The 26,289-nt window shown below is 40.6% G+C and overlaps 1 protein-coding gene and 1 non-coding gene across 7 annotated transcripts in view; both read right to left on the bottom strand.

The window, feature by feature from the left end:
• Positions 1 to 26,289, bottom strand: part of LOC129517310 (cyclic AMP-dependent transcription factor ATF-7) — a 95,083-nt gene that overhangs the window by 17,149 nt on the left and 51,645 nt on the right. For all 6 annotated transcript variants that reach the window (XM_055337030.1, XM_055337031.1, XM_055337034.1 and 3 more), the window contains exons 3-5: positions 10,847 to 10,943; positions 5,438 to 5,556; positions 1,262 to 1,399 (exon numbers count right to left, since the gene is read on the bottom strand). In XM_055337030.1, coding sequence (XP_055193005.1) covers positions 1,262 to 1,399; positions 5,438 to 5,556; positions 10,847 to 10,943 — 354 coding nt within the window. The remainder of the gene's footprint in view (positions 1 to 1,261; positions 1,400 to 5,437; positions 5,557 to 10,846; positions 10,944 to 26,289) is intronic.
• On the bottom strand, positions 25,667 to 25,773 carry LOC129517440 (U6 spliceosomal RNA). The gene has a single exon (XR_008666008.1). It is a non-coding gene; the product is annotated as a U6 spliceosomal RNA (small nuclear RNA).

Genomic DNA, 26,289 nt, shown 5'->3' on the forward strand with positions numbered 1-26,289 from the left:
CCCATTTCCAGCACCCTAGAATGTTTTCCTATGTCCCTTCCCATTCCATACCTTCCCTTTTGAGTTCTATCATCATGAAATGATGCCTCTTCTTGAACCTGATGTAAACAGGTCCTGTGTGTACTTTCTTTTTTTTTTTTTTTTTCTGTGTGTACTTTCATGTCTGAATTTTGTTATTGTTTTTCAATATAATGCTTGTGGGGTTCACCCACATTGCTGTGTATAGCACTAGTTCATTCTTTTTTATTTTATTTTATTTTATTTTATTTTATTTTATTTATTTATTTATTTATTTTTAAAAATTTTTATTTATTTATGATAGTCACACACAGAGAGAGAGAGGCAGACACAGGCAGAGGGAGAAGCAGGCTCCACGCACCAGGAGCCCGACGTGGGATTCGATCCCGGGTCTCCAGGATCGCGCCCCGGGCCAAAGGCAGGCGCCAAACCGCTGCGCCACCCAGGGATCCCAGTTCATTCTTTTTTAATGCCATGTGGTATTCCATTTTATTTTATTTACTTTCAGAGAGAGGGGGGTGGGAGGGGGCAAAGAGAGAGAGAGACTTCATCAGGCTCTATGACCAGTGCGACATGGGGTTTGATCTCATGACCCTGAGATCACAATCTGAGCCGAAACCAAGAGTCAGATGCTTAACTGACTGAGCCACCTAGGCACCCCTAGTATTCCATTTTAGAAGTATACCACTATTTATTTTATTTATTTATTTATTTATTTATTTATTTATTTATTCATTCATTCATTCATTCATTCATTCATTCTCTTGTTGATGAACATTTTTTGACGAATGCAGCTATTATGAGCATTTTAATATGCTTTGATACAGTGGACACATGCACGAATTTCACTTCCATGTAGACTCAGAAGTAGAACTGCTGGGTCAGAGAATAGATATAATTTATACAAATCTTCTAAATAATGAACATTATTTAAATATAATGAATCCTGTATCACACATTATGCAACTATTGAATCAAAACTTAATCTACCTACCAATTAACATTTGGGATAATTTTTTTTCTTTAGGATTTTATTTATTTGAGAGAGAAAGCACGTGCAAACAAGCAGAAGGAGCCGAGGGAGAGAGAATCTGAAGCAGACTCCCCACTGAGAACAGAGCCCAATGTGGGAATTGATCCCCTGACCCTGAGATCATGACCTGAGCTGTACACCTAAAGTTGGACACTTAATCAGTGGAGCCATCTAGGTGCCTCTGGGATAATTAATTCTTAGATAATTTACCTTTTCCTTGAGTGGCGGGGAGCAGGGACTAGAGGCAGGGCTATCAGGTGGGGATGAGTCTACCTCCACTGGCTCTTCTTCTTTGATTTTGATGTCTGGTGTGGAAGGCAAAGACATGTCAAGGGGCCCAGCAGCAGCCTGTTAAAAGAGAGAAATAAGCATAGTTCAACCCCACGAGTCCCTACAGGCTGAATCAAAATCTTTCCAGTTAAAATACGAGGAAATATGCTTTCTCCCCCGCCCCCCGCCTTTTTTTAAAGTAGGCTCCACACCACGTACGGCTTGAACTCACAATCCTGAGATCAAGAGTTACATATTCTACTGACTGAGCCAGCCAAGTGCACTGAGGAAAAATACTTCAAAGTTCAGTCCTCAAAGAACTGAACTGCAAGTCAAAGAACTAGGGAACCTAGGTTTCATGTATAACTCTGGCCAGATCATTTTAACTTCTTTGAACTTGTTTTTCTTTTCTAAAAAAGAATCTCAAAAATCTTTTAGATTTTTCTTTTTTTTTTTTTTAATTTTTTTTTGTTTTGTTTTATTTATTTATGATAGGCACACAGTGAGAGAGAGAGGCAGAGACACAGGCAGAGGGAGAAGCAGGCTCCATACACCGGGAGCCCGACGTGGGATTCGATCCCGGGTCTCCAGGATCGCGCCCTGGGCCAAAGGCAGGCGCTAAACCGCTGCGCCACCCAGGGATCCCTCTTTTAGATTCTTCTAAAATCTTTTTTTTAAAGGTTTTATTTATTTGAGAAAGTGGGCAAGAACATGAGCAGGGGGAAGGGCAGAAGGAGAGAGAGAGATGCAGACTCCCTCCTGAGCAGGGAGCCGGATGTGGGGCTTGATCCCAGAACCCAGGGATCATGACTTGAGCCGAACGTGGCTGCTTAACAGACTGAGCTACACAGGCACCCCAGAACTTCTGTATTTCTAACTGTAAAATGGAAATAATGTGTGCTTCACTACAGTGATACTTATAAAGATCCTAAAAGGGAAAAAACAAAAACACAAAAAAACCCCACAACACTTATAATGTTTATAAAGACACTGAAAGACAAAAAAAAAAAAAAAAAGTCATTTAAATCCATGCAAATATTATAATTATACCATTTTTCAGGAAAGTAAAATGATTCCTGAATCCAGTGCTTGCCTATTTCCAACCAGCTCTGCTGGCCACTGGAGATCCGTGAGCACTTTTTCTAACAACCAGAAGGACTATTACCCAAGTATCAAAAGCAAACAAAGATAAATTAGCTATTGAAGTACTATAAATAAGATAGGAAAGATCTATTCTGGGGAACTTCCCATGCTTGATGGTGATTTCATCCCAAAATCTGGTGTTAGAGGCTAGAAGTTAGGAAGCTAGAGTTTTGGGATAATAAAGAAAAGAAAGGCTGGTCATTTGATCAGTTAAAGAAATTAGAACTTGGTCCTCGAAGCAGGACTGGGGAACACCAGAAAGGAGAGAGAATACTTTCCTGGCAGTGGTGAATCACTTCACAGAACTGTGGAGCCATAAATGGCTTTGCAGGGAACCATAAACCATCTGAGATGACGGCCCTGACACCACATCACGACAGGAGGGCTGGCACTGCAGTTTAGTTTCATGACAAGGTAGATCCTTTGTTCTATTTTTTCCTTATCTTAGGCTTCTTGGTGAAAGAGGAGCTTGTTTCTAACTCTCCCCTGGCTACCTTAATCCCTAGGAAATCTTGGTAGTTGAACAAACTGAAGATAATTTGGCATCTACTACATTAGAGAAGGTGGTAATGGTTCTTTCTCTCCAATCTGATGGGGGTGAGCAATGGCAAAGATGCTTTCATTTCTGCCCTCATTTTTCCTACATCATGGAGATGTTGGGCCCAATTCAGCTAATTCTGAGATCCCTGAGGTCAGAGGGTAGTAGGAAGGAGAGGCCTCTAAGTAAACAGAACCACAGGTTTAAAACCCCTTAGGGGCATCTCCTAGAAAAGCTGTGGTTCAGTGAAATTTTAGACTCAGTCAACATTCATGGACACAATCTTCTACTGAATCTGTTCTTCTCATCAAGGGGAGGGAAAGACCACCCTCGTACAGGCAGAAAGGAATACCGAGATGCCCAATGAGTAAAGGCCTGACCAACTACGAATGGCCTCCTAGAAGTGTCAACTGAGTTAAAATGTCAGTAGAAAAGACCTCAAGCTTTTTTTTTTTTTTTGACTTCAAGCTTTTAAAAGGAGGTTAATTTTCTTGAATTTGCCTATGAGTTTATTTTTTTATTTTTATTTTTTAAAGATTTTATTTATTTATTCATGAGAGACACACACACACACACACGAGAGAGAGAGAGAGAGAGAGAGAGAGAGAGAGAGGGGCAGAGACACAGGCAGAGGGAGAAGCAGGCTCCATGCAGGGAGCCTGATGTGGGACTCGATCCTGGGTCTCCAGCATCACGCCATGGGCTGAAGGTGGCGCTAAACCACTGGGCCAGCCACCTGGGCTGCCCTGAGTTTGATTTTAAAGCACTTGTGTTCTGGTGGAAACAATCTGACTGATTTCTTGGTCTACCGGAAAGGAGAAATAATGGTGGGGTGGGGTGGGGTGGCAGCGGGCGGGTAGGGAAGCTATAAAATAAAATTATACCATATAGGTTGAAGTCGCTGAGAGATGAGAGACTAGAGTCTCTAAAGAAAATAGTCATGAGGGATCCCTGGGTGGCTCAGAGCCTGAGCGCCTGCCTTCGGCCCAGGGCCTGATTCTGGAGTCCCAGGATCGATTCCCACATCAGGCTCCCTGCATGGAGCCTGCTTCTCGCTCTGCCTCTGTCTCTGCCTCTCTCTCTCTCTTTGTGTCTCTCATGAATAAATAAATAAATAAAATCTTTAAAAAAGAAAATAGTGATGAGAAGACTATGTCTAGGCCAGCCATTTGAAAGTAGAATTACAAATAGAAGCCATTGGATTTCCCTGCTTTCTTTCAGTTGGAGGGAGACAGCAGGAATCGAAGTTCAGAGGAAGCTATGAAACTTGGAAAAACCTCCAGTGATAAGGACACCTTATCTTGCATTCTTACAATTACAATTTAAGCTGGACCAAAAAACTCATGCACAACTCTCTTATTTATCTGCTCTCTTCTTCTTAAAAGGAAAGAGCTCAGAATATGAAGGGATTCTAACATTTTAATCCTCTACAATAACTATACTAAGTGGCCTAAATATAGTTGAACACCTTGTGATAGCTTCCACCTGCTGGTCCTATTTCTTCCCTCTTTCTTCTGGGCCAGAGAGTAGGTTTAACCCCTCTTTTACATGAAAACTCTTCACATGTTTGAAGACTACAATTTTGTTCACCTTAAAACTTCTCTTCCTCAGTTTCTTTATGTGTTCCCAAAGTGATGTAATTTCTAGTTCTTTTACCATCCTGGTTGATCTCCTTTGGAATGCATGAAGAATACCTTTCTTTAAGTTTAATGTCGTGAATATTATTAGAAAGCTACCTAAAGGTAAGAGCTAATTGAAACAAAGAAGTGTCAAAATTCAAGAAGAGTTTGTTGATTGGCTGACTCAGTGAAAACAGCCTAGGTGAAAAGTCTGATTAGCTCAGAAGAGAGTGAGAGATTTGACCCAAAAATATGTTATCTCACAGAATCTGAGTAATTCATAATCTTTTAACATCCTTAAGATACTCAGAAGAGATATAAATTTTTAAAAAAGAGATTACTGCAGACGCCTGGGTGGATCAGTGGTTGAGTGTATGCCTTTGGCTGGGGACATGATCCCAGAGTCCCAAGATCGAGTTCCACATCGGGCTTCCTGCATGGAGCCTGCTTCTCCCTCTGCCTGTGTCTCTGCCTCTCTCTCTCTCTGTGTGTCTCTCATGAATAAATAAATAAAATCTTAAAAAATAAAATAAAATAAAATAAAATAAAATATTTTAAAAAAAATAAAAAGGAGATTACTGAACTAATGCTCCACTGAAAGGGCAAGAAGCCTAATTTTTGGTAAAGACAGACTTGTGCTGATCTATCACCTGGACCTGAAGATGTGGAACACTGACTTGGATTAGTGGGAACTGTCTGGTTCTAAAGAATAGTCCATAATTTTGTGATCTAACTGATTAGGCAAATTATCCCAGGGCACAATGAAAATAGCCTCCATCTGAACACTAGTTTGTCAGCAAAAATCCCGCCTCTTGCCTTTTTTTCCTCCTCATCTGCAGCTTTCTTGAATTCATGTTCAAAGGAGCTAGCTAATTCATTGAAGAGCCCCACCTCCTCACAATTCTTCAGGAATCTAGTCGGAGTAGGAGTTTGATCTGCAGACATGGAAAAAAAAAAAAAAGGAAACTTTATTTTAGTTTTGACCTGAAATTAAAACTTGACAATATATAGAAAACACATTTTTATCTTTCTATTTGGAAAGAGTCTCTGTGTTAGGGCAAATTTGCTTTTATGGAGCTCGAGTAGGTGAAAGCCAGCGTAGGCCACCAGAGGGTGTCTGTGCTGTGCTGCCTCAAGGCCAGCAGAGGGAAGACAGAACAATGTTTTGTTGTGTGACTATCCCTGTAACCCCCTTTCTCCCAGAGGCTGGTTTCACCTCCCTCACCCCCAAACAAAACAAAAACCACCCACCCACATGGAGTTTGTGAAACCTCCAGATCTGAAAATCAAGAACAGTTAAGCGACATTTTCTCTTCAAACTTACTCCCTGCTAGGTCTGAAGTGAGCAGGTATAAGCAGATGGACGTTAAAATCTGATGAGGAGAAGAAACTGAGGATCAGATGGTTGAGTTTGCTTGCTAAAGCTACCAAATAAGAAATGGTGCCTTGTCTTTCAGTGGTCACTGAGGTAAGGGTCTGTTACCTTCTGAAGGCATTCCAGGCAAATCTAGGGGCTGGGGAACAAGACAGCAAGATCATGAGCTAGAAAAGGAAACTGCAAACAATAGAGCTCATTTCACAGAGACCTGGGCCCAGAGCAAATTCCGGAAACCAGGATATTTGGATTTAGATTTGCCAGCCAAAATATCCTTTCAGGGGCTGCACAAATCTTTCCTCAACAGTGCCTCTGCCCTTGGGAAGAGGAAGGCGATTGGTAACCCATGGGAACTTTTCGAGCAACTTGAATTTTAGATTTGAGCTCTTCTCTTCCCATTGTGCTTTTCTAGTTTATGTCTCTTAGGTCAGCTGAATCCTGTTCCCTGATTTAAATTGCTATTATGATGGTTTTCTTTGACATGCTAGTCACCTCAGGGATTCATTTCATACCCAAACCGCTAAACTGAATGACAGAAACAGAACTCTGTTTAAATGATGTTTTAAGGAGTGAGACCTGGGATTAAAATCGTTCCTTCTAGCATGATCGATTGGAAATAGTCCACTGGGATTTTCCATGGAAAGAGCATAATTTTTTTTTTTTAATTTAAACAAAACCTCTTCTGAGTCAGAGTGTTTAGAAAAGTTACCACTACCTCCCAAAATAGTTTTAAAAGGTCCTCTGGCAGCTTTGGTTGGCCAATGATGAAGCCACTTTCCCTCCATCCCCGGGTGAGTGGAGGTAACATCATCCTTTATGCTCAAGAGTACTTCAGTAAGGGCACACACAAAAAATCACAACTCATGTGAAACAGAACAGGGCAGCTAAGGGCATGGCAATGGCAGAAGAGGGCTTTTGCTTCTCTGACCTGAGACTTATATAAACTGCTCCCATTCCTGAACACCCAAACAGCCTGAAAATATAAAGAAAACCCTTAGCATGCTCTGATGATTCTAAAGAAATCAACAAGTATTTACTGAATACCCTCTAGATGTTTTGATGCTACATGCATGTACACTTGTGGGTAAATTTGAGGGAGGAGAGGGATAGAGTATAGGAGTTTTGCTCAAATACAAGACATGGCTTTTGCCCTAGAGAACAAAGAGAATGTTTTCTAGTTGAGGAAATAAACTTATATATATAGATAGCATCATAGTATAAAAAAAATAGGTGACATGTGCAGTAGAGAATAAATTTGTTGTAGTAATTAAATAAAGACAAATTAGGGATCCCTGGGTGGTGCAGCGGTTTGGCGCCTGCCTTTGGCCCAGGGCGCGATCCTGGAGACCCGGGATCGAATCCCACGTCGGGCTCCCGGTGCATGGAGCCTGCTTCTCCCTCTGCCTGTGTCTCTGCCTCTCTCTCTTTCTCCCTCTGTGACTATCATTAAAAAAAAATAAAAAATAAAAAAAAATAAAGACAAATTAATGGGACGTCTGGGTGGCTCAGTGGTTGAGCATCTGCCTTTGGCTTAGGGCGTGATCCCGGGGTCCTGGGATCAAGTTCTGCATCGAGCTCCCTGCAGGGAGCCTGCTTCTCCCTCTGCCTGTCTCTCTCTCGGTGTCTCTCATGAATAAATTAATAAAAATCTTAAAAAAGAAGACAAATTAATGACAGAATAGTTAGGAAGTTTCAAGAAGTGGGACTTGAGCTGGGCCTTAAAAAGTGGTTTTCACAGGACCCCTCAGTGACTCAGCGGTTGAGCGTCTGCGTTTGACTCAGGGCATGGTCCCAGGGTCCAGGATCGAGTCCCACATTGGGTTCCTGCAGGGAGCCTGCTTCTCCCTTTTTCTCTCTCTCTCTCATGAATAAAATCTCAAAAAAAAAAAAGAATGGTTTTCCCACTGGGAGAAAGCAGAGACGATTTGGAGGGTTAGGAATAAGGCAGGAAGAGGCACAGAGAAAGGCAAGGTATGGGGTCTGTGTATAGATGAGAAGGAAAGGGTATATTTTGGATAAAGATAATCAAATCAGGGGGAGCCTGGCAGGCTCAGTTAGTAGAGCATGTGACTTGAACCTAAGGTCATGAGTTCAAGGCCCATGGTGGGTGCAGAATCTACTTAAATTACAAAAGAAAGAAAAGAAAAAAGATAATCAAGTCAAGTATATGTTATAAACAAAGTTGGGTAGGTACCATCAGGCTAGAATATAGAAAGCTTGAGAGTCCAAGTATAAATAGCCTTGAAAATAAAAGAAAATAGGAAGATTAGCACAGATTTTTTAAAAATTTAAATTCAATTAACATACAGTATATTACCAGAGGCAAAGTTCAGTGATTCACCAGCTGTATATAACACCCCAGTGCTCATTACCTCATGTACCCTCCTTAATGCCCATCACCCAGTTATCCCATTCCACCAACTCCCTCCCCTCCAGCAATACTCAGTTTGTTTCCTACAATTAAGAGTCTCTTATGCTTTGAGTTTTGTTTGTTTGTTTTTTTAAATCTGTAGAGCATTTTATTTAGAGGGAGGTGGTTTTTTTTTTTAATTTTTTTTTTTTATTTATTTATGATAGTCACAGAGAGAGAAAGAGAGAGAGGCAGAGACATAGGCAGATGGAGAAGCAGGCTCCATGCAGCGGGAGCCCGATATGGGATTCGATCCCGGGTCTCCAGGATCGCGCCCTGGGCCAAAGGCAGGCGCCAAACCGCTGCGCCACCCAGGGATCCCGGGAGGTGGTTTTTTTAAAAAAAAATTTAAAGTAAACTCTATCCCCAAGGTGGGGTTTGAACTCACGACCCTGAGATCAAGAGTTTCATGTTCTACCAACTGAGCCAGAGAGCCAGGTGCCCCAGATTAGGACAGATTTTGAGCAAAGCAGAAGAATTTAAGAAGACAGGCTTTTCAAGAGAATGCAAGACAGATTAGAATAAGAGACCAGTCAAGGAAGCCAGCCAGGACACTTTGGAGAAACCCAAGCATAATGAGAGTGGTGGAAGGAACAGAATGGGAAGAAAGAATAAATCAACTCAACATTTTTTTTTTTAAAGAACTCAAGGTTTGGAGAATACGGATATAATATATCACTGAATAACAAGAAGAAGAAGGTCTAGGGGACAAGAAGAGAAGTTCAGAATTGGGGTGTGGCAGGGGGGCATGAAGATATGAATGACAGAAGACAGCCAAGTAAATGTTCAATAAGGGATTGGAGTACATGTCGGACACCAAATCTTAATTTAGAGAAATGAGAATTACCAGCCTCGACAGGATAACTGGAGTCATGTGCAATGAGATGAGCACTCCAGAACAGAATGCAAAGAATAACAGGAAAATACTTTCTCTCTTTGGGACTATCCTGTATCAATTTCTCTCACCACTCCTGGAGTCTTGGCATTGGCATAGACCTTTCCACTCATCTGAAATAGCGTTTCCAACCTGATAACTTTGCCTCAACTGTACTTTTTTCATAAACTTTCTCTAATTGTAGTTAATATTCATTCTCTTAATATTTATATTGTTTGAATTATTCACTTGTACTTGACTGCAAACTCTTAAAATTTTTTTCATGCATATATGCCTTGACTTAATATATTTAAGTATGGGGTCCAAGTCCCTGCTCCGCTGTGTCGGGTATACTTGGACCCAAGCTCAAGCTTGTAAATAAACCCTCGTGTGCTTGCAAAAAAAAAATAAATAAATAATATATATATATATATATATATATATATATATTTAAGTATGTGTTACCTATGTATATTTTTATACCATATGCACTCTTCCCTAAAACTTCCTCCAAGTTTTCTTAAGGATCATCAATGACAATGTCCCCACTCATGTCCTTTTCTAGGAATTATAATCTACAAGCTCCTAGCAAAGTAGCTGGTGGATACAATAGCTATTCAATAAATATTTACTGAATTAATAAGGATTAAGAGATCTGTAAGGGCAAGTTCCTTTCTTCACATATAAAAGTATGGAGAGGGGAGTTTCCCTCTTCACTATATCTTGGGTTGCATTTGGCTAGTAATAATTACAAAAATTGTGTCTTATGTGAGTTATTAACTAATGTAATAACCACCAACTAAATCCCTTATTGGCTAAATTCTGTGGTAAGCTTGCTTAACTCAGGCTAAATCAGAACCCCTCATAGTATCAAAAGAAAAGGCCCACTTTGTTTTGTATGTCTGCCTAGCTGAAAATGGCACAACAGAACTGCTGCACAATTTGAGAGCAGTTGCTGAGAATGCTCCCCTGAGAATGGCACATGTAAGCAAGACAGTATCTAAAACAACCGGCAAGAGGTTCCAGGTCACCCAAGTTGGCTTAGAAAAGTCCCATTGACTAAACGCCTTGTTTGAGCTTTGGAAATGTGCCCTCAATACTGTCTGGGTTCATAAGGCAAGTTGAATTTATGAACTGACAATCTGCCTGCTTGGGGGAAACTGACACCCAGTGGAAGAGAAGCAGCCAGGCTAGGTCGGCTTTCTTGCTTTCTTTTGTTCACCCCTTCACTGTGGATAGGGAGAATGTCAAAGGCATCTTTTGTCTGTAAATCTTCCAAAGTCTTAAAAAAAGAAGGCAAGGAGGGAATAGACTGAAAAAAGCCAAGACAAAACCTCAACACACCTACCCTCAAAAACCACAGAACCCAATCTTGTATTAAAAACAGAATGGAGGGCACAATAGAAACTTGGGAGCTTTTAGTGTTCCTTTTTCCTGATTAAATGCAGATCACATAAGGACTCTTAATGGGAAAAGGGGAGTATAGCTCCCAGTACATCTGGTCCCTGGTATTAATCTTAACTGTCTGGTGATACCAAGGCACGTGGCTTCTGGGGCAGCAAATACCTGCAATGATGACTGAGTCAGTTCGGGCTGGGCCAAATTTCAATGTCATCTCATGCTTGTGTTTATGAACTGCCAGGTGGTCCTCGTTTGTAAATCTCTGAAACGAAACAGAAACAGGGATGTGAAAAAAAAAAAAGCGATTTGGTGCCCTTTTAAAATGTCCTATTAAACATCCTGCGATAAGGATGGGCCCTGGACAGAGGGGCTGGAGAGGGAATGGAAAGGAGAAAAAACTGGAAGTGATAGAAAAGGAGAGGATTTGGGTTAAAGGAGAAAATGGAGAAGGAGAAAGAGACACTAGAAAACTGGAGGAAAGGAGAAGAGGAGGGCCTCAGCACCAACTGCTCTGTGGTATCAGGTCCAAATGAGAGAAGTGGACAGATTGCTGGTGAAGTGGGGTCTAGGCAGGAGGCTCCAAATGAAAAAAACATTTAGGCGAGGCTCGTAGCAAACAAGGGGAAAATAATTTTTAATAATAATAATAAAGAGAGAAGAAGAGAAAGGCTGAACACTCGTTGGTCATCACAAAAATAGGAAATTCAGAATGAACCTCTCCGTGGTGGGGCTGAATTGGACTATTTATGAGGGGGCTAACAGGGAGATAAATTATGCAGGATTAGGAGAACCATTTAACTTCCTGGCCCCCACAGTGCTGCAGCAGGCGCCTGCCCAGCTATTTGGCTCAGGGTTTTAATGAGCCAGGATGGAGCTGTAGAGGACAGAGACCCAATGGCCAGCAGTAATGGCACACACCAGCCCCATCGGCCAAATGCTGTCTCCCCTCATCGGGCAGCTCGCCTGGGCTCCGTCAGCCATAAAGAGGCCAGTGCAATGCTGCTGGCTATATAATGACAGAATAAAAATGCAAGCAAAAAAATTTTTGTTAGGGTAGAGAGAAGCCTGTAGGCGGGATGAGGGAAGGGAAAAGAAGATGGTAGAGAGGTTTCATTTATTTAGGGGTTTGGTTGAAAGGACAATGAAAAGGTGAGGCTGGGTCAGCCTCAGTTTATGACATGTAAGACAGGGTTACTTGGACAGTAATTTATGCTCCCACCCCTTCTTCAGAGCGCGGGAGGTAAAGAGAACAGATGAACAGCAGTAATTCAAAAGAATGATACCCTCAAAATTCCCTTTGAGGCTGGCTGGCCTGGTTCCTTCATTAAAACATGCCTGCAACACAGGAACAGCTTGGATGCTGCAGCTTCCCACAGCTCCCTCACCAGCCAGCCTCTGAAACATGCTTCTATTTGTCTTTTTGTTTCTAAAAATAATGACTGGTTAGTTCCCTCTTTTTACTTTCCTCATTAGATACATATATACTTCCCACCAAACACTATACCTTTAGCTCTTTTCCCACAGTGCTTCTTGACTGCAAACCAGACAGGAGCTAGCCCCACCCACCCCGGCTCCTTTCCAGTTCCAACACTGAACTTCAGTTTAAGTTCCTTTATTTTATCTAAAAGTATTTTATTTAACCAGGTAACCTCCCTCAAATTTGTTCTGAGGCCTATCACCACTAAAGCTAGCTTAAGGTGTAAAATCCTTCCAGGCCAGACCTATAGTCCTGAAGGGAAAAGTGGATTTTCAATTACAAGTATGAAGAACCAAAAAGTAAAACTGTCAAAAAAACTGCCTGAGTGGTTTCTGATGGCTCCAGGATAAAGCTGGAAAAAGTGTGCTGGAATTTAGCCAAGAACTTTAGTTTTCTCTATTGTTGGTTAACACTAGGCATCAACTGTTTCCTTCACAGATTTCTCCCTAAGGAAAAAAGGGGAGGCAGTGAAGAAATGAAGAGAACAGCCTGTTAAGCAGGGCTATGATATCTGTGGGTTAGGTAAGTCACTGTTGAGGTTCTGGGATTGCCAGGTATTCCGTAAGAGGAAGTGAGCAGAATCTCGTCTACAGTAAAGAACCATCACTTCAAGGGAAGAAGAAGAGAAGTGGATTAGGCAGAGGTATACATTTCAAAACATATTGGTGATGTTCTAACCACCTTTTTCAAGAAGATATTTATAAGTACACCAAGGATATTTCATATAGGTAGCCTGAAAACTTTGCACAATGTTCTAGGATCTAGAAGAATGACTTTTTTTTAACCTTTTTTTTAATTTTTATTTATTTATGATAGTCACACACAGATATAGAGAGAGGCAAGGCAGAGACACAGGCAGAGGGAGAAGCAGGCTCCATGCACCGGGAGCCCGACGTGGGACTCGATCCTGGGTCTCCAGGATTGCGCCCTGGGCCAAAGGCAGGCGCTAAACCGCTGCGCCACCCAGGGTTCCCAGAAGAATGACTTTTAAGCAAAGTCCTTTTCCACTATCAAAAAGCAAGTCTGCTTGGGCACCTGGGGGGGCTCAGCAGTGTAGCGTCTGCCTTGGGCCCAGGGCGTGATCCTGGAGTCCCAGGATTGAGTCCCATGGTGGGCTCCCTGCAGGGAGCCTGTTCTCCCTCTGTCTGTGTCTCTGCCTCTTCTGGGTCTCTCATGAATATGTAAATAAAATCTTAAAAAAAAAAAATCAAGTCTGCTCAAAACTGAGCTGAGAGAAAGACTTAAAAACTCCATCAGGTTTTTCTCTGGTTAGGATCACTTAATATTTTACTTCACATAGGGGCGCCTGGGTGGCACAGTCGGTTAAGTAGTAGACTCTTGGTTTCAACTCACGTCATGATCTTGGGGTGGTGAGAATGAGCCTCATGCCAGGCTCCAAACTCAGCGTGGAGTCTGCTTGAGTTTCTCTCCCTCTCCTGCTCATGCTCTCTAAAATAAATAAACCTTTAGGGACATGGGGGGACCACCCAGGCACCCTAAAAATTTTTTTGAAGGCAACTCCTCCTGAGGCACCTGGGTGGCTTAGTTAAGTGTCCGCTTTCAGCTCAGGTCATGATCTGGGGAGTCCCGGGATTGAGCCCCACACCAGGCTTCCTGCTCAGTGGGGAGCCTGCTTCTTCCTTTCCCTCTGCTGCTCCCCCTGCTGTACTATCTCTGTCAAATAAATAAATAAAATATTAAAAAAAAAAAAAGGCAATTCCCTGTTATAATTTTGCTACAAAGTCCCAACTTGTCTTATCTGTCTCTAGTTCTAGTTCCTCTCTGCTGCACACCCCTGGACTGCACTCCCTTCCAAAATGCCCTGATCCCTGTTGAACTATTAATTTTTTACCAATCAAAAACTGGGACCTGGGGCACCTGGGTGGCACAGTGGTTGAGTGTCTGCCTTTGGCTCAGGTTGTGATCCTGGGGTCCTGGGATCAAGTCCCACATTGGGCTCCCTGAGGGAAGTCTCCTTCTCCCTCTGCCTGTGTCTCCACCTCTCTCTGGGTGTCTCTCATGAATACATAAAATCTTAAAAAAATAATAAAAAAATTTTAAAAAGGGATCACACATATCTTCTCATCATATATATCAAAATGTTTTTTTTTAAGATCTTATGTATTTATTAGAGACACACAGAGAGAGAGAAAGAGAGAAAGAGAGGCAGAGACACAGGCAGAGGGAGAAGCAGGCTCTATCTGAAGGCGGCGCTAAACTGCTAAGCCACTGGGGCTGCCCTCAAAATGTTCTTTATACTCAACGCTACTTTGAAACTATGGGAGTCACAAGATCTACTGCTAGAACTTGTTATTTAATGCATCAATAAAAAAGAACACACATGACATTACCAAATTAAAAAAAAATTATATCTTTTAGATTTTATTTATTTATTTGAGAAAGAGGCAAAGTTAGTGTCAAAGATAGCAAAAGAGAGCACAAATGGGGAGGAGAGAGAGAAGCAGGCTACCCACTGAGCAGGGAGCCTGATGTAGGGCTCAATCCCAGGACCCTGGGATCATGGTGCTTAGACTGATGCTTAACTGACTGAGCCACCCAGGCGCCCCTATCAAATATTTTTAAAACATTTTTGGTAACTGGGATCCCTGAGTGGCGCAGCGGTTTAGCGCCTGCCTTTGGCCCAGGGCGCGATCCTGGAGACCCGGGATCGAATCCCACATCGGGCTCCCGGTGCGTGGAGCCTGCTTCTCCCTCTGCCTATGTCTCTGCCTCTCTCTCTCTCTCTCTCTCTCTCTCTCTCTCTCTCTGACTATCATAAATAAATAAAAAAAAATTAAAAAAAACATTTTTGGTAACTGTATTTCAAAATAATTGATTTCCTTTATAATTCTATGTATTTAACTTTATTAACTTAAAAGCAATATCCTAGGGATCCCTGGGTGGCGCAGCGGTTTGGCGCCTGCCTTTGGCCTGGGGCGCGATCCTGGAGACCCAGGATCGAGTCCCACTTTGGGCTCCCGGTGCATGGAGCCTGCTTCTCCCTCTGTCTGTGTCTCTGCCTCTTTCTCTCTCTCTCGTGTGACTATCATAAATAAAAATTTTTTTTAAAAAAAGCAATATCCTGAAAAAAATTAAAAAATAATATTCTGAGAAGGGATTCACAGGCTTCACCAATCTGCTAACGGAGGTCACAATACCACAAAAGTTAAGAATCCCTGACTAAATGAGGTAGTGAGCTTCCAAGGAGGAGGCAAATGGGCAGAGCACTGTCCTGGTCTTGGCTCCAGTCATCTCTCCCTAGAGTTTCTCTTTCATTTTTTTTTAAAGACTTATTTATTTATTTATTCATTCATTCATTCATTCATTCATTCATTCATTCATTCGAGACAGAGAGAGATAGAAGGGCAGAGACATAGGCAGGAGGAGAAGCAGGCTCCATGCAAGGAGCCCTATGCGGGACTCTATCCAAAACCCCAGATCATGCCCTGAGCCAAAGGCAGATGCTCAACTGCTGAGCCACCCAGGCATCCCACTCTCATTTTTTTTAAAAAAAGATTTTATTTATTTGAGAGACAGAGGAAGCATGAACAAGCAGCAGGGGGAAGGGCAGAGGGAAAGAGAGAACCTCAAGCATACTCCAGGGTAAGCAGAGAGCTCAACTTGGGGCCTGATCTCATGACCATGTGATCATGACTTGAGCTGAAAACAAAAGTCAGAAGCTTAGCCCTGAGCCACCCATGAGCCTCTCTCCCTATAATTTCTAGTATAATTTTTATATGGCTAGAGTAGGAAGGGGGAGAGTAAAAGTATACTAAACTTTTTATCAAAGTGAATGTTGATCTGGCTATTATTTTCATTGTTCCTTATATTCTTCCTCATTTATTAAAAGTTAACCTTTAAGGGGGTAGCCTAGCTGGCTTGGCTGGTGGAGCATGCAACTATTGATCTCCAGGTTGTAGGTCTGAGCTCCATGTTGAATGTAGAGATTATATTAAGGAAAAAAAAATAAAATCCTTAAAAATCTTTAAAAACATTTTTAAGGGCAGCCCCAGTGGCGCAGCAGTTTAGCGCTGCCTGCAGCCTGGGGCGTGATCCTGGAGACCCGGGATCGAGTCCCACATCGGGCTCCCTGCATGGAGCCTGCTTCTCCCTCTGCCTGTGTCTCTGCCTCTCTCTCTCTGTGTGTCTATGAATAAATAAAATCTTAAAAAAAAATAAAAATTTTTAAAAAAGTTAATCCTTAAGAATTCTCTAGAATGGTCTTGGAATGAGTGCTTAGGAAACCATCCCTCTGAAAGCAATTTCTCAATTAAAATGTCTAAAATCATTAAGTGATAAAAATTTTAACCTTATTAGATTATTCTACTGAATTAAAATGGGTGGAGGGGCTCCCAAAAGGATTTTCTCTTTGAATTATTGCCCACTTAAAAATCTAACTCTCATTTGTTAGTACCCTTAATGGGTCTTCCTTTGTTCTTTGGTCTTACCTATGACTAAGGTTTTGGCAAAGAGCCACTCAGGGAACACTCACTCTGGTTGTAGGGTAAATAATGATAATTTTCAAGGAATATGTAGATATTAACCATCTCCAGGACAACAGAGGGCTGATTATCATTAAAAATCGAGACTGAAGAACATAAGTCATACTGAATCAAGGAGGCAGTTTATATGCCTTGGGAGAAGATTTGTATAGTAACATGGTTTAGCATCTAATTTGCTCAAGTAAATGAATGAGGGGAGTTTCTTGGCATAAATGGGTGAGAAGTATTATGTGGTAATATGCACCCTATCTAGAGATCAAGATGATTTAGATCTGCCCTATGCAATATGGGAGCCACTACTAGCCACACACTGCTATTGAGCGCTTTAAATGTAGCTAATCTGAATTGAGATATACTATAAGTCAAAACACACACTGGACTTCAAGGATGGAATACAAAAGAAGAAAAAAAAGAAAGTAAAATATCTCATTAGTTTCAGGTTGATTACATGTTGAAATGTTTTGGATATACTAGGTTAAAATAAAATGTATTATTAATATTAATTTTACTTATTTACTTTCACTTTTTAATGTGGCTACTAGGAAATTTTAAATCACATATGCGGTTTGTACTATAATTCTTTTGGACAGCTCTGATCTCGATAATATCTTCAAGGATCTGATGGGAATTTTAATCACATGCCAATCTTGAATCTTGCTTTCCAAACCCATTTTCTCTAAATACAGTTTATACTATATGGCAGTGGTTCTCAACAAGGGACGGCTAGGACCTCCAGGGGACATTTTAGCAATGTCTGGAGACATTACTGCTTATCACAACCAGGGGGATGCTACTGGCCTCTCTATGGTTGAGGCATGGGATGCTGATAAATATGCCAAAATGCACAGGACAATGCCCTAAAACAGAGAATTATCTGACCCAAAATGTCAACTGTGTCTTTGTTGAGAAATTCTGCTACACCGTAACAGGGAAAGAGAAAAAGAAACAAGGGGGAAAAAAAGGCTGTTTTTTAGTTTCCCTTGCCAAACTGCCAACACATGTTTTTGGATCTAAAACTTGGAAGGAAAAAAACACAGGCAGAAAACTCCCAACCTCATTTTATAAAATGGCTGATGTACTACAGATCTGCAAATACTTAGGACAGGGAAATTAGGAAGACGGGAGACAGAAGGCACTATAACTGGGAGAAGACATATTAAGTGGAATTCTCACACATTGCCTTGTTAGTTACAAACAAATAATACAGAAGAAGCAAATCGAAACAATTTTGGCTACTTTTGATTTTTACTTCCCGATGGAGATTTTCTTAGTTTAAGAAATGTTAAGAAACCTAAAATGGAATGTCAGGGGTATGAGATCAATCTGAAAACTGTTACCAGTTGCAGAATGGGCAGGGAAAGTATAGCTTCTCATTAACAATTTTCCACAGATCATTAAATAAATAAATAAATAAATAAATAAATAAATAAATAAATAAATAAATAAATAAATTCCTTTCTATTTCTAGGCAGTTTAACTCTCACCTATCCTTCTGTGATAGAAGAATCCAGAATCTTACCTACTAACAACTGACTAAATACAGAGCTAAGTCAAGAGTTAGGAATGGGCTGAAGAACAAAGATGGTGGGAACTGTAAGTCAGGAATACATTTCAATGAATGAAGTTTTAAGATTCTAAATTTTAAAAAACTGATCTAAAACATGTACCCAAAAAACATATTAAGTGTACAGCTCAATGAATTTTTAAATTTTATTTACTTTTATATATTTCTTAAGATTTTATTTATTTATTCATGAGAGACACATACAGAGAGAGAGGCAGAGACACAGGCAGAGGGAGAGGCAGGCTCCCCACGGTGAGGTCTGCATCTCAGGACCCTGGGATCACGCCCTAGGCCCGAAGGCAGACACTCAACCACTGACCCACCCAGGTGCCCCTCAATGAATTTTTTTTAAAGATTTACTTATGGGCAGGCCGTGTGGGCTCAGCGGTTTAGCACTGCCTTCAGCCCAGGGCCTGATCCTGGAGGCCTGGGATCGAGTCCCATGTCAGGCTCCCTGCATGGAGCTTGCTTCTCCCTCTCTGCCTGTGTCTGTTCCTCTCTCTCTGTCTCTCATGAATAAATAAATAAATAAATCTTTAAAAAAATATATATTTACTTATTTAAGAGAGCGAGGAAGCCCAAGTGTGGAGGGCAGGGGGGACAGAGACAATCCTCACTCCCTGCTCAGCATGGAGCCCAACCTGTGGCTTGATCCCAGGATCCTGAGATCATGACCTGAGCTGTAACCGGGCACCTCATCAGTGAAATTTTTTTTATTTTATTTTTTTAAAGATTTATTTTGTTTGTTTGTTTATTTATGATAGAGAGAGAGAGGCGCAGAGACACAGGAGGAGGATGAAGCAGGCTCCATGCTACGAGCCCCAAAGGCAGGCGCTAAACCTCTGAGCCACCCAGGGATTCCCCTCCCCCACCTTTTTTAAAGATTTTATTTGGGCACCCCTAGTGGCCCAGCGGTTTAGTGCCGCCTTCAGTCCGTAGTGTGATCCTGGAGACTCGGGATCGAGTTCCACATCAGGCTCCCTGCACGGAGCCTGCTTCTCCCTCTGCCTGCCTGTCTCTCTCATTCTCTCTCTCTCTCTGTCATGAATAAACAATATCTTTAAAAAAACTATATTAAAGATTTTATTTACAAGAGAGAGAGAGAGAGAGAGAGAGAGAGAGAGACAGAGACAGAGACACAGGCAGAGGGAGCAGGCTCCATGCAGGGAACCCGAGGTGGGACTGGATCCCGTGTCTCAAGGATCAGGCCCTGGACTAAAGGTGGTGCTACACCACTGAGCCACCTGGGCTGCCCAATGTGTGAAATTTTATATAAGTAAATGTTGATATAATCACAACCTAGATCAGGAACCCCAGAAAACTTCCTCATATCCCTCTTTGCTTAAGCTTTTAAATGAAATAATTCTATAAAACAGTATAATACCTGGCATAGGGCATTATTCAGGTAGTTCTCTACATTTTTAATCTCAAGGTAAACAAGACAGGTATTATAGTAAAAACTAGTTTTTCCTTGCAGAGTAACTCTGAACAAGTCAACATTTAGAGAGAGTTCTTTTCTTAATCCCACTAAACTAGTCTCCCAAAAACGTTTTGAAATAACAGCACTAAGAGAACTGAAGAGAAGGCTCAGGGCAAAGGAGAGCTCAAGCCAACTAGAGCTAAATTTTTGTCTGTTGATTCTGAGCCAGGCACAAGCATATGGGCATTAGAAATATAATAGTTTCAAGCTAAACCCTTGGTAAAGTATTGTGACCAATGAAATTTCTGTGCAATATGCACTCAAACCCTAGCCAAATTCATTCCTGAAATGTTTTTTTTGGCTACCGCAGCTCCAGTTTCCATGTGGATTTGCCTCACATTTAAAAATGCTCTAATGCCTTGACCTATGATTAATACATGTCCCTTTCCTTATTTCAGAAGAGCAGACTGGGGGAAGGAGACAAATTAGAACTCTTTAGTTATTAGGAAATGAGCCCTGAATGCCTAAATTATCAGGGAACAATACAAGGAACTGAGTTTATATTTGTGATAATCTAAAAGTTCATTTATGGTGAAACCTAACTATCCTTTTTTCCAAAGTCTCTGGGTCTGGCGGTGCTTCATGGACAGAATAGCTTTCTTTTATTACAGTATCTACAGATGGACATATTTTAATGAAAGAAAATTGCCTAAAAAGCCATAGAAAGCCTAAAACCCAGGGGGAACAAGCTCTAAAATACAGTGATATCAGTGCTAAAAAGGGTGAAAAATAATCCACCTTTTTATGAACATTAATCTCTTCAATTGATCACATATTCTGAAAGGAGAAACAAGGAGATCTACAACAGTCCTAATGCTTCCCGCTCTCATCACAGGGCTTCTATTCCCAAGGCAAGAGACTGTTTTTGTTTGGGAAAGTAGGGAATGGGAGAAGGGAAAGGACTAAATACACACACCTCAAAGCCAATATAACTTTCATTTGTACCTTAGTCAATCTTAGGTTCCTGTTCTCTACTTCAAGATGCTGCTATTTACTAAATGAGTCACACATCCTGCTTTGAATGCTTCATGGCTCTTGAATGAATCATTTCAAAGTACAGAATTGTTCAACAAATAAATACAACCACAGCAGTGGCAGCTCATAGGCTGCATGTGTGAGCAAGGTAATTTATAGAGGAAAAGTAAGAACAGGAAACTGCTTCCCAAAATACTCCAAGAGAAAATGTAGTCAGGGCAGTGAAGGAGGACAAACCAAAGGGGGGGAACCCATCAAATTATACGTAGAGTAAATTCCTCGGTCTATGGAGTAAGGAATTTTCTGTTTGGGGAAGGTTGTTTGAGTGTCTTAAAGAGAAGATTCTATCAGCTGACTAAATTAGTCCACTGTAAAAACAAGTAATTTTAAGAGCAGAGACATTATTTGGTAGTTGGTCTAGCAATGAAGCCATCTAGTAGAATATAAGTTCCTCAAGAGCAAGGATCCTCTTTGTTCATTGAAGAACCCAAGCACCTAGAACAGTACCTACACAGGGCAGGTATTTAATTAATATATGCTGAATAAATGCCAATTAGCATATACTACCGAAGAGCTACAAAGCATCCCTAAACTTAACAAAATTCTTATCCAGTGTACAATGGTGGGAGTATTTTCATTATATCCAGAAGGGGAGTGGGTAAATACCCAATCTTTCCAATGGAACTAGAGGCTGGGTCCATACAGGACCAAGAATATTTTAATATGAGGTGCTTAGAATAAGAAACAAATACAATTTCAAAAATTAACAAGAAAAAAATCAAAATGGCAACAAAGGGGATTTAAATCACTGAAAAGAATTTCTTGATTCTGAGGAGAAGGGGGTTGAAATCATTTCCAAAGGTGATTTTAAAGGAGTATAAAATGCATTAGTTTTCTGTCCTCTTGTATTTTTATGACTTTATTTTTTCCTATTCTTCCACTGATATTTTCTATCCAGGTCACACTCTCTACTGATCTGCAAAGTCTACTTGTTTTCAGTTTTGTGCCCTCACACAATTTGCCTATTCTCAGCCATGTCTTCCTCTCTCTCCTCCGTTCATTCAAATCCTACCATTTTTCCAAAGCCCAGTTGAAATTCGATTGCTTTTTGTTTTGTTTTTTTAATTTTTTTATTTATTTATGTATGATAGTCACAGAGAGAGAGAGAGTGAGAGAGAGAGAGAGAGAGAGAGAGAGAGGCAGAGACACAGACAGAGGGAGAAGCAGGCTCCATGCACCGGGAGTCTGACGTGGGACTCGATCCCAGGTCTCCAGGATCGCGCCCTGGGCCAAAGGCAGGCGCCAAACCGCTGCGCCACCCAGGGATCCCTCTCATGCCTCTTTAGCAATCCATCTCTCCGAAATTTGTGTGGTACTTCAATGTTTTGTAAACGTAATTTAGAATTTTGGTCTATGTAGTCTCACAGTGTTATCCTTAAAAGTATACTGCAGGGATGGCTCAGTGGTTAAGCATCTGCCTTCGGCTCAGGCCATGATCCTGGAGTCCCAAGATCGAGTCCCATCATCGGGCTCCTTGCAGGGAGCCTGCTTCTCCCTCTGCCTAGGTCTCTGCCTCTGTCTGTGTGTGTCTCATGAATAAATAAATAATACCTGGCTGATCCTGCCAGTAGAATATGCTTGTCTCAAAAATTGAGCCATGCATGTCTAGGTACGCATGGCTGGCACAGTGAAACTGCAAATGGCTCATTAAATCAGTTACGCTTAAATAAATAAATAAATAAACCTTAAAAAAAGTATACTGTAAACCACTGGAGGATTAAAAATGTATCCTATACTTATTTTTTACCCTCTCACTTGCCCCATTTTTGGGGCTTGGCCTAGTGGTGAGTACACAGTACTCAGTAAATTCCTGTTTGACTGGTTGGGTCAAATTTTATATAGTGGTATGAAAATAACTGTTCAAAAACTTTATTGCCTTTGGGTCCTAAGACTTTAACAGGACACACTTTCAGAGTGATCTGATGCCTTTCCATTTTCATTTTCAAAGTATACGTCATTATTCTAGTAAGTTAAAATTTGTGTATCCTCTCTACTATTTTGTAAGACACCAAATTCCCTTTATTACAGAAAGGCATCTTCAGCATGCTGGAGTTACACTGCTGCTGTATGAAAGGACATCGATATCATGTCTATGGGTCAGTTCACTTTCTTCAGGTAACAGTCCCTTGCTGAACTTTATTCTACTACCAACTAAAATGTTTTGTGCAAAAGGTGTCAATTCAGAAACAGCAATCTTTTCTCTCTTCACTCCCCAAACAACTAGTGGTAATTTTAACTACATCCTTTCAAGCACTGTATTTTAGGATCCCAATTACTTGAATTTTATAGGGCACAATATCAGCATACCATAGTAGTCAAAGCAGTATCAAGAACTGGATTCTTTCTTTTATAAAGTGTACCTTGGAGTATCTGACAAGAGGAAAAGGTTGATTACAATCTAGTCAACAAATCAGGTGGTGGAAGGAAGAATATTAAAACCACAGTTGACAATGAATTGCTAGATCTTCACTGTTAAGATCTGAGATTAATATCAATGCTTATTCTCCATCATTCAGATTAATACAACTATTCCTCTAATTGCAGAAGTCTTAAACACTCAGCCATACCTGATCACTCACTTTAATTTTGGTTCCATGTTCCTTCCTTTTGTTTATGACAATGTGAAAAATCATGACCCCACAAATGGGGTCTTGTGCCAAGTAAGTTGCAGGTACCCAATAAATCAGAGCAACATGCAAATTAAGCTCCAAAGGTCATACAGGCCAACTCCTACAGGGATTGAGCAGTGTAGGAAAGAGGGTGGCAAATGTGATTTCTTACCAGTTTAAGCTGGGAAAGGTTATTTTGTTTTTAAATTCTGCTTGTTGCTCAATGAAACTGAGAAATATAATCTTATTTCAAGTTTCAATATATTTAGCCAAAGTCCTAGTCATCTCAACTTCTTTTTCCGTGGGATTCCCTAGTATCACAGTAAACCAGTAAGCATATATCTTCTCTTTTTAAATTTTTTATTTATTGTGGCAAAACACATATAACATAAAAGTTACCACTGTAGCCATTTGTAAGTGTATAGTAAACTAGTAAGCATGTATCTTCTCTTTTTTAATTTTTTATTGTGGCAAAATACACATAAAAGTCACCATTGTAACCATTTGAACCATTTTTAAGTGTATAGTTCAGTGCTATTAAATACATTCACACTATTTTGCAACCATCACTATCATCCATCCCTATAACTCTTCATCTTGTAAAACTAAACTTTAAACCTACTAAACAGGGCAGCCCGGGTGGCTCAGCGGTTTAGCGCCGCCTTCAGCCCAGGGCCTGATCCTGGAGACCCCGGATCAAGTCCCACATTGGGCTTCCTGCATGGAGCCTGCTTCTCCCTCTGCCTGTGTCTCTGCCTCTCTCTTTCTCTCTGTGTATATCATAAATAAATAAATAAAATCTTAAAAAAAAAATAAACCTACTAAACAATAACTTCCCATTGCCCCTTCTCTCAGCCCCTGTTAATTACTGATACTTTGTGTTTATGATTCTGACTACACTAAGTACCTCGTGTAAGTGGAATATTTGTTTTAATGACTTATTTCATTTAGCATGTCTTCAAAGTTCATCCATGTTGTGGTATACTGCAAAATTTCCTTCCTTTCTAAGGCTGAATAATATTCCATTACCAAATTTTGTTTATCCAGTCATCAGTCCTGATGAACATGAGGTGTTTCCACATTTTAGCTATTGTGAATAATGTACCTATAAATATAGGTGTACAACTATCTCTTTAAGACCCTGCTTTCAAATCTTTGGGGGTATATACCCAGAAGGAGAATTGCCGAATCATATGGTAATTCTATTTTTAATTTGTTAAGTAATCACCATACTGGTTTCCCACATTGGCTGTACCATTTTATATTCCCATCAACAGTGCACAAGGTTTCCCATTTCTCTACATCCTTATCAACACTTGTTCTTTCCTGTTTTTTTTTTTTTTTAAGGTTTTATTTATTTAATTGAGAGAGACAGCATGTATACAAAGAGTGGGGAGAGGGAGAAGCAGGCTCCTCACTGAGCAAGGAGTCCAACCTGGGACTGACCTGAGTCGAAGACAGATGCTTAACCAACTGAGCTACAAAGCTGTCCCTGTTTATTTTAAAGTAGCCATTATGGGGTGCCTGGGTGGCTCAGTCAGTTCAGTGTCTGCCTTTGGCTCAGGTCATGATCCTAGGGTCCTGGGATGGAGTCCCAGGTTGGACTCTGCTCAGCGGGGAGCCTGCTTCTCCCTTTCCCTCTGCCTGCCATTCTGCCCCTCCGGCCTTGTACTCCTCTCTGTTAAAAAAACAAACAAACAAAACAAAACAAAACAACCCATCACCACCACGACCAACCACAACCTTAAAAAAAAAAAAAGTAGCCATCTTAATGGGTTCACACAATTGTGGTAGTTCACTGTAGTTTTGGTTTGCATTCCCTTAATGATTAGTAATGTTTAGCATCTTTTCATGTGCTCATTTGCCATCTGTATATCTTTTTCAGGAAAAAGGTCTATTCAAGTCCTTTACCCATTTTTCGATCAAGCTGTTGTTTTGCTGTTGAGTTTTAAGGTTCTCTATACACACTGGGTATTAATCCCTTATTAGATATATGATTTGCAAATATTTTCTCCTATTGTGTGTGTTGTCTTTTTATATTGTGGATAGTGTCTTTTTTTAAAGATATGTCATTTCATTTTTTATTTGTATGTAATTTATATTTTATTTTTTAAAAAATTGTTATTCAAATTCCAATTAGGTAACAACGTAATATTAGTTTCAGGTGTACAGCATAGTGATTCAAAACTTCCTTACAACAGCTGGTACAAATCACACATGCCCTCCTTAATCCCCATCACTTACTTACTTACTTACTTACTTACTTACTTACTTACTTATTTATTTATTTATTTATTTATTTATTTATTTATTTATTTAAAAATATGGAACGCTTCACGAATTTGCGTGTCATCCTTGTGCAGGGGCCATGCTAATCTTCTCTGTATCGTTCCAATTTTAGTATATGTGCTGCCGAAGTGAGCACTCCTATCACCTATTTAATCCATCCACCCACTCACCTCTGACAGTGTCTTTTTTTAAAAAAAAATACTATTATTATTATTTTTAATTTTTTTAAATTTTTATTTACTTATGATAGTCACAGAGAGAGAGAGAGAGGCAGAGACACAGGCCGAGGGAGAAGCAGGCTCCTTGCACCGGGAGCCCGATGTGGGATTTGATTCCGGGTCTCCAGGATTGCGCTCTAGGCCAAATGCAGGCGCCAAACTGCTGCGCCACCCAGGGATCCCTATTATTATTTTTTTAAATAGGCTCCATGCCCAACATGGGGCTGAAATTCATGACCCCAAGATCAAGAGTCACATGCTCTATTAAATGAGCCAGCCAGGTGCCTCTAACAGTGTCTTTTAATGCACAAAATTTTTAAATTTTAATGTTTAATGTGTCTATGTTTTTATTTTCCAAGAAATCACTGCCAAACCCAGTGTCATCAAGCTTTTTTCCTATGTTTTCTTCTAAGAATTTATTGTTTTAGATCTTA

The sequence above is a fragment of the Nyctereutes procyonoides genome, unplaced genomic scaffold (assembly GCF_905146905.1).
Source record: "Nyctereutes procyonoides isolate TBG_1078 unplaced genomic scaffold, NYPRO_anot_genome, whole genome shotgun sequence".
Classification (NCBI taxonomy): Eukaryota; Metazoa; Chordata; class Mammalia; order Carnivora; family Canidae; genus Nyctereutes; species Nyctereutes procyonoides.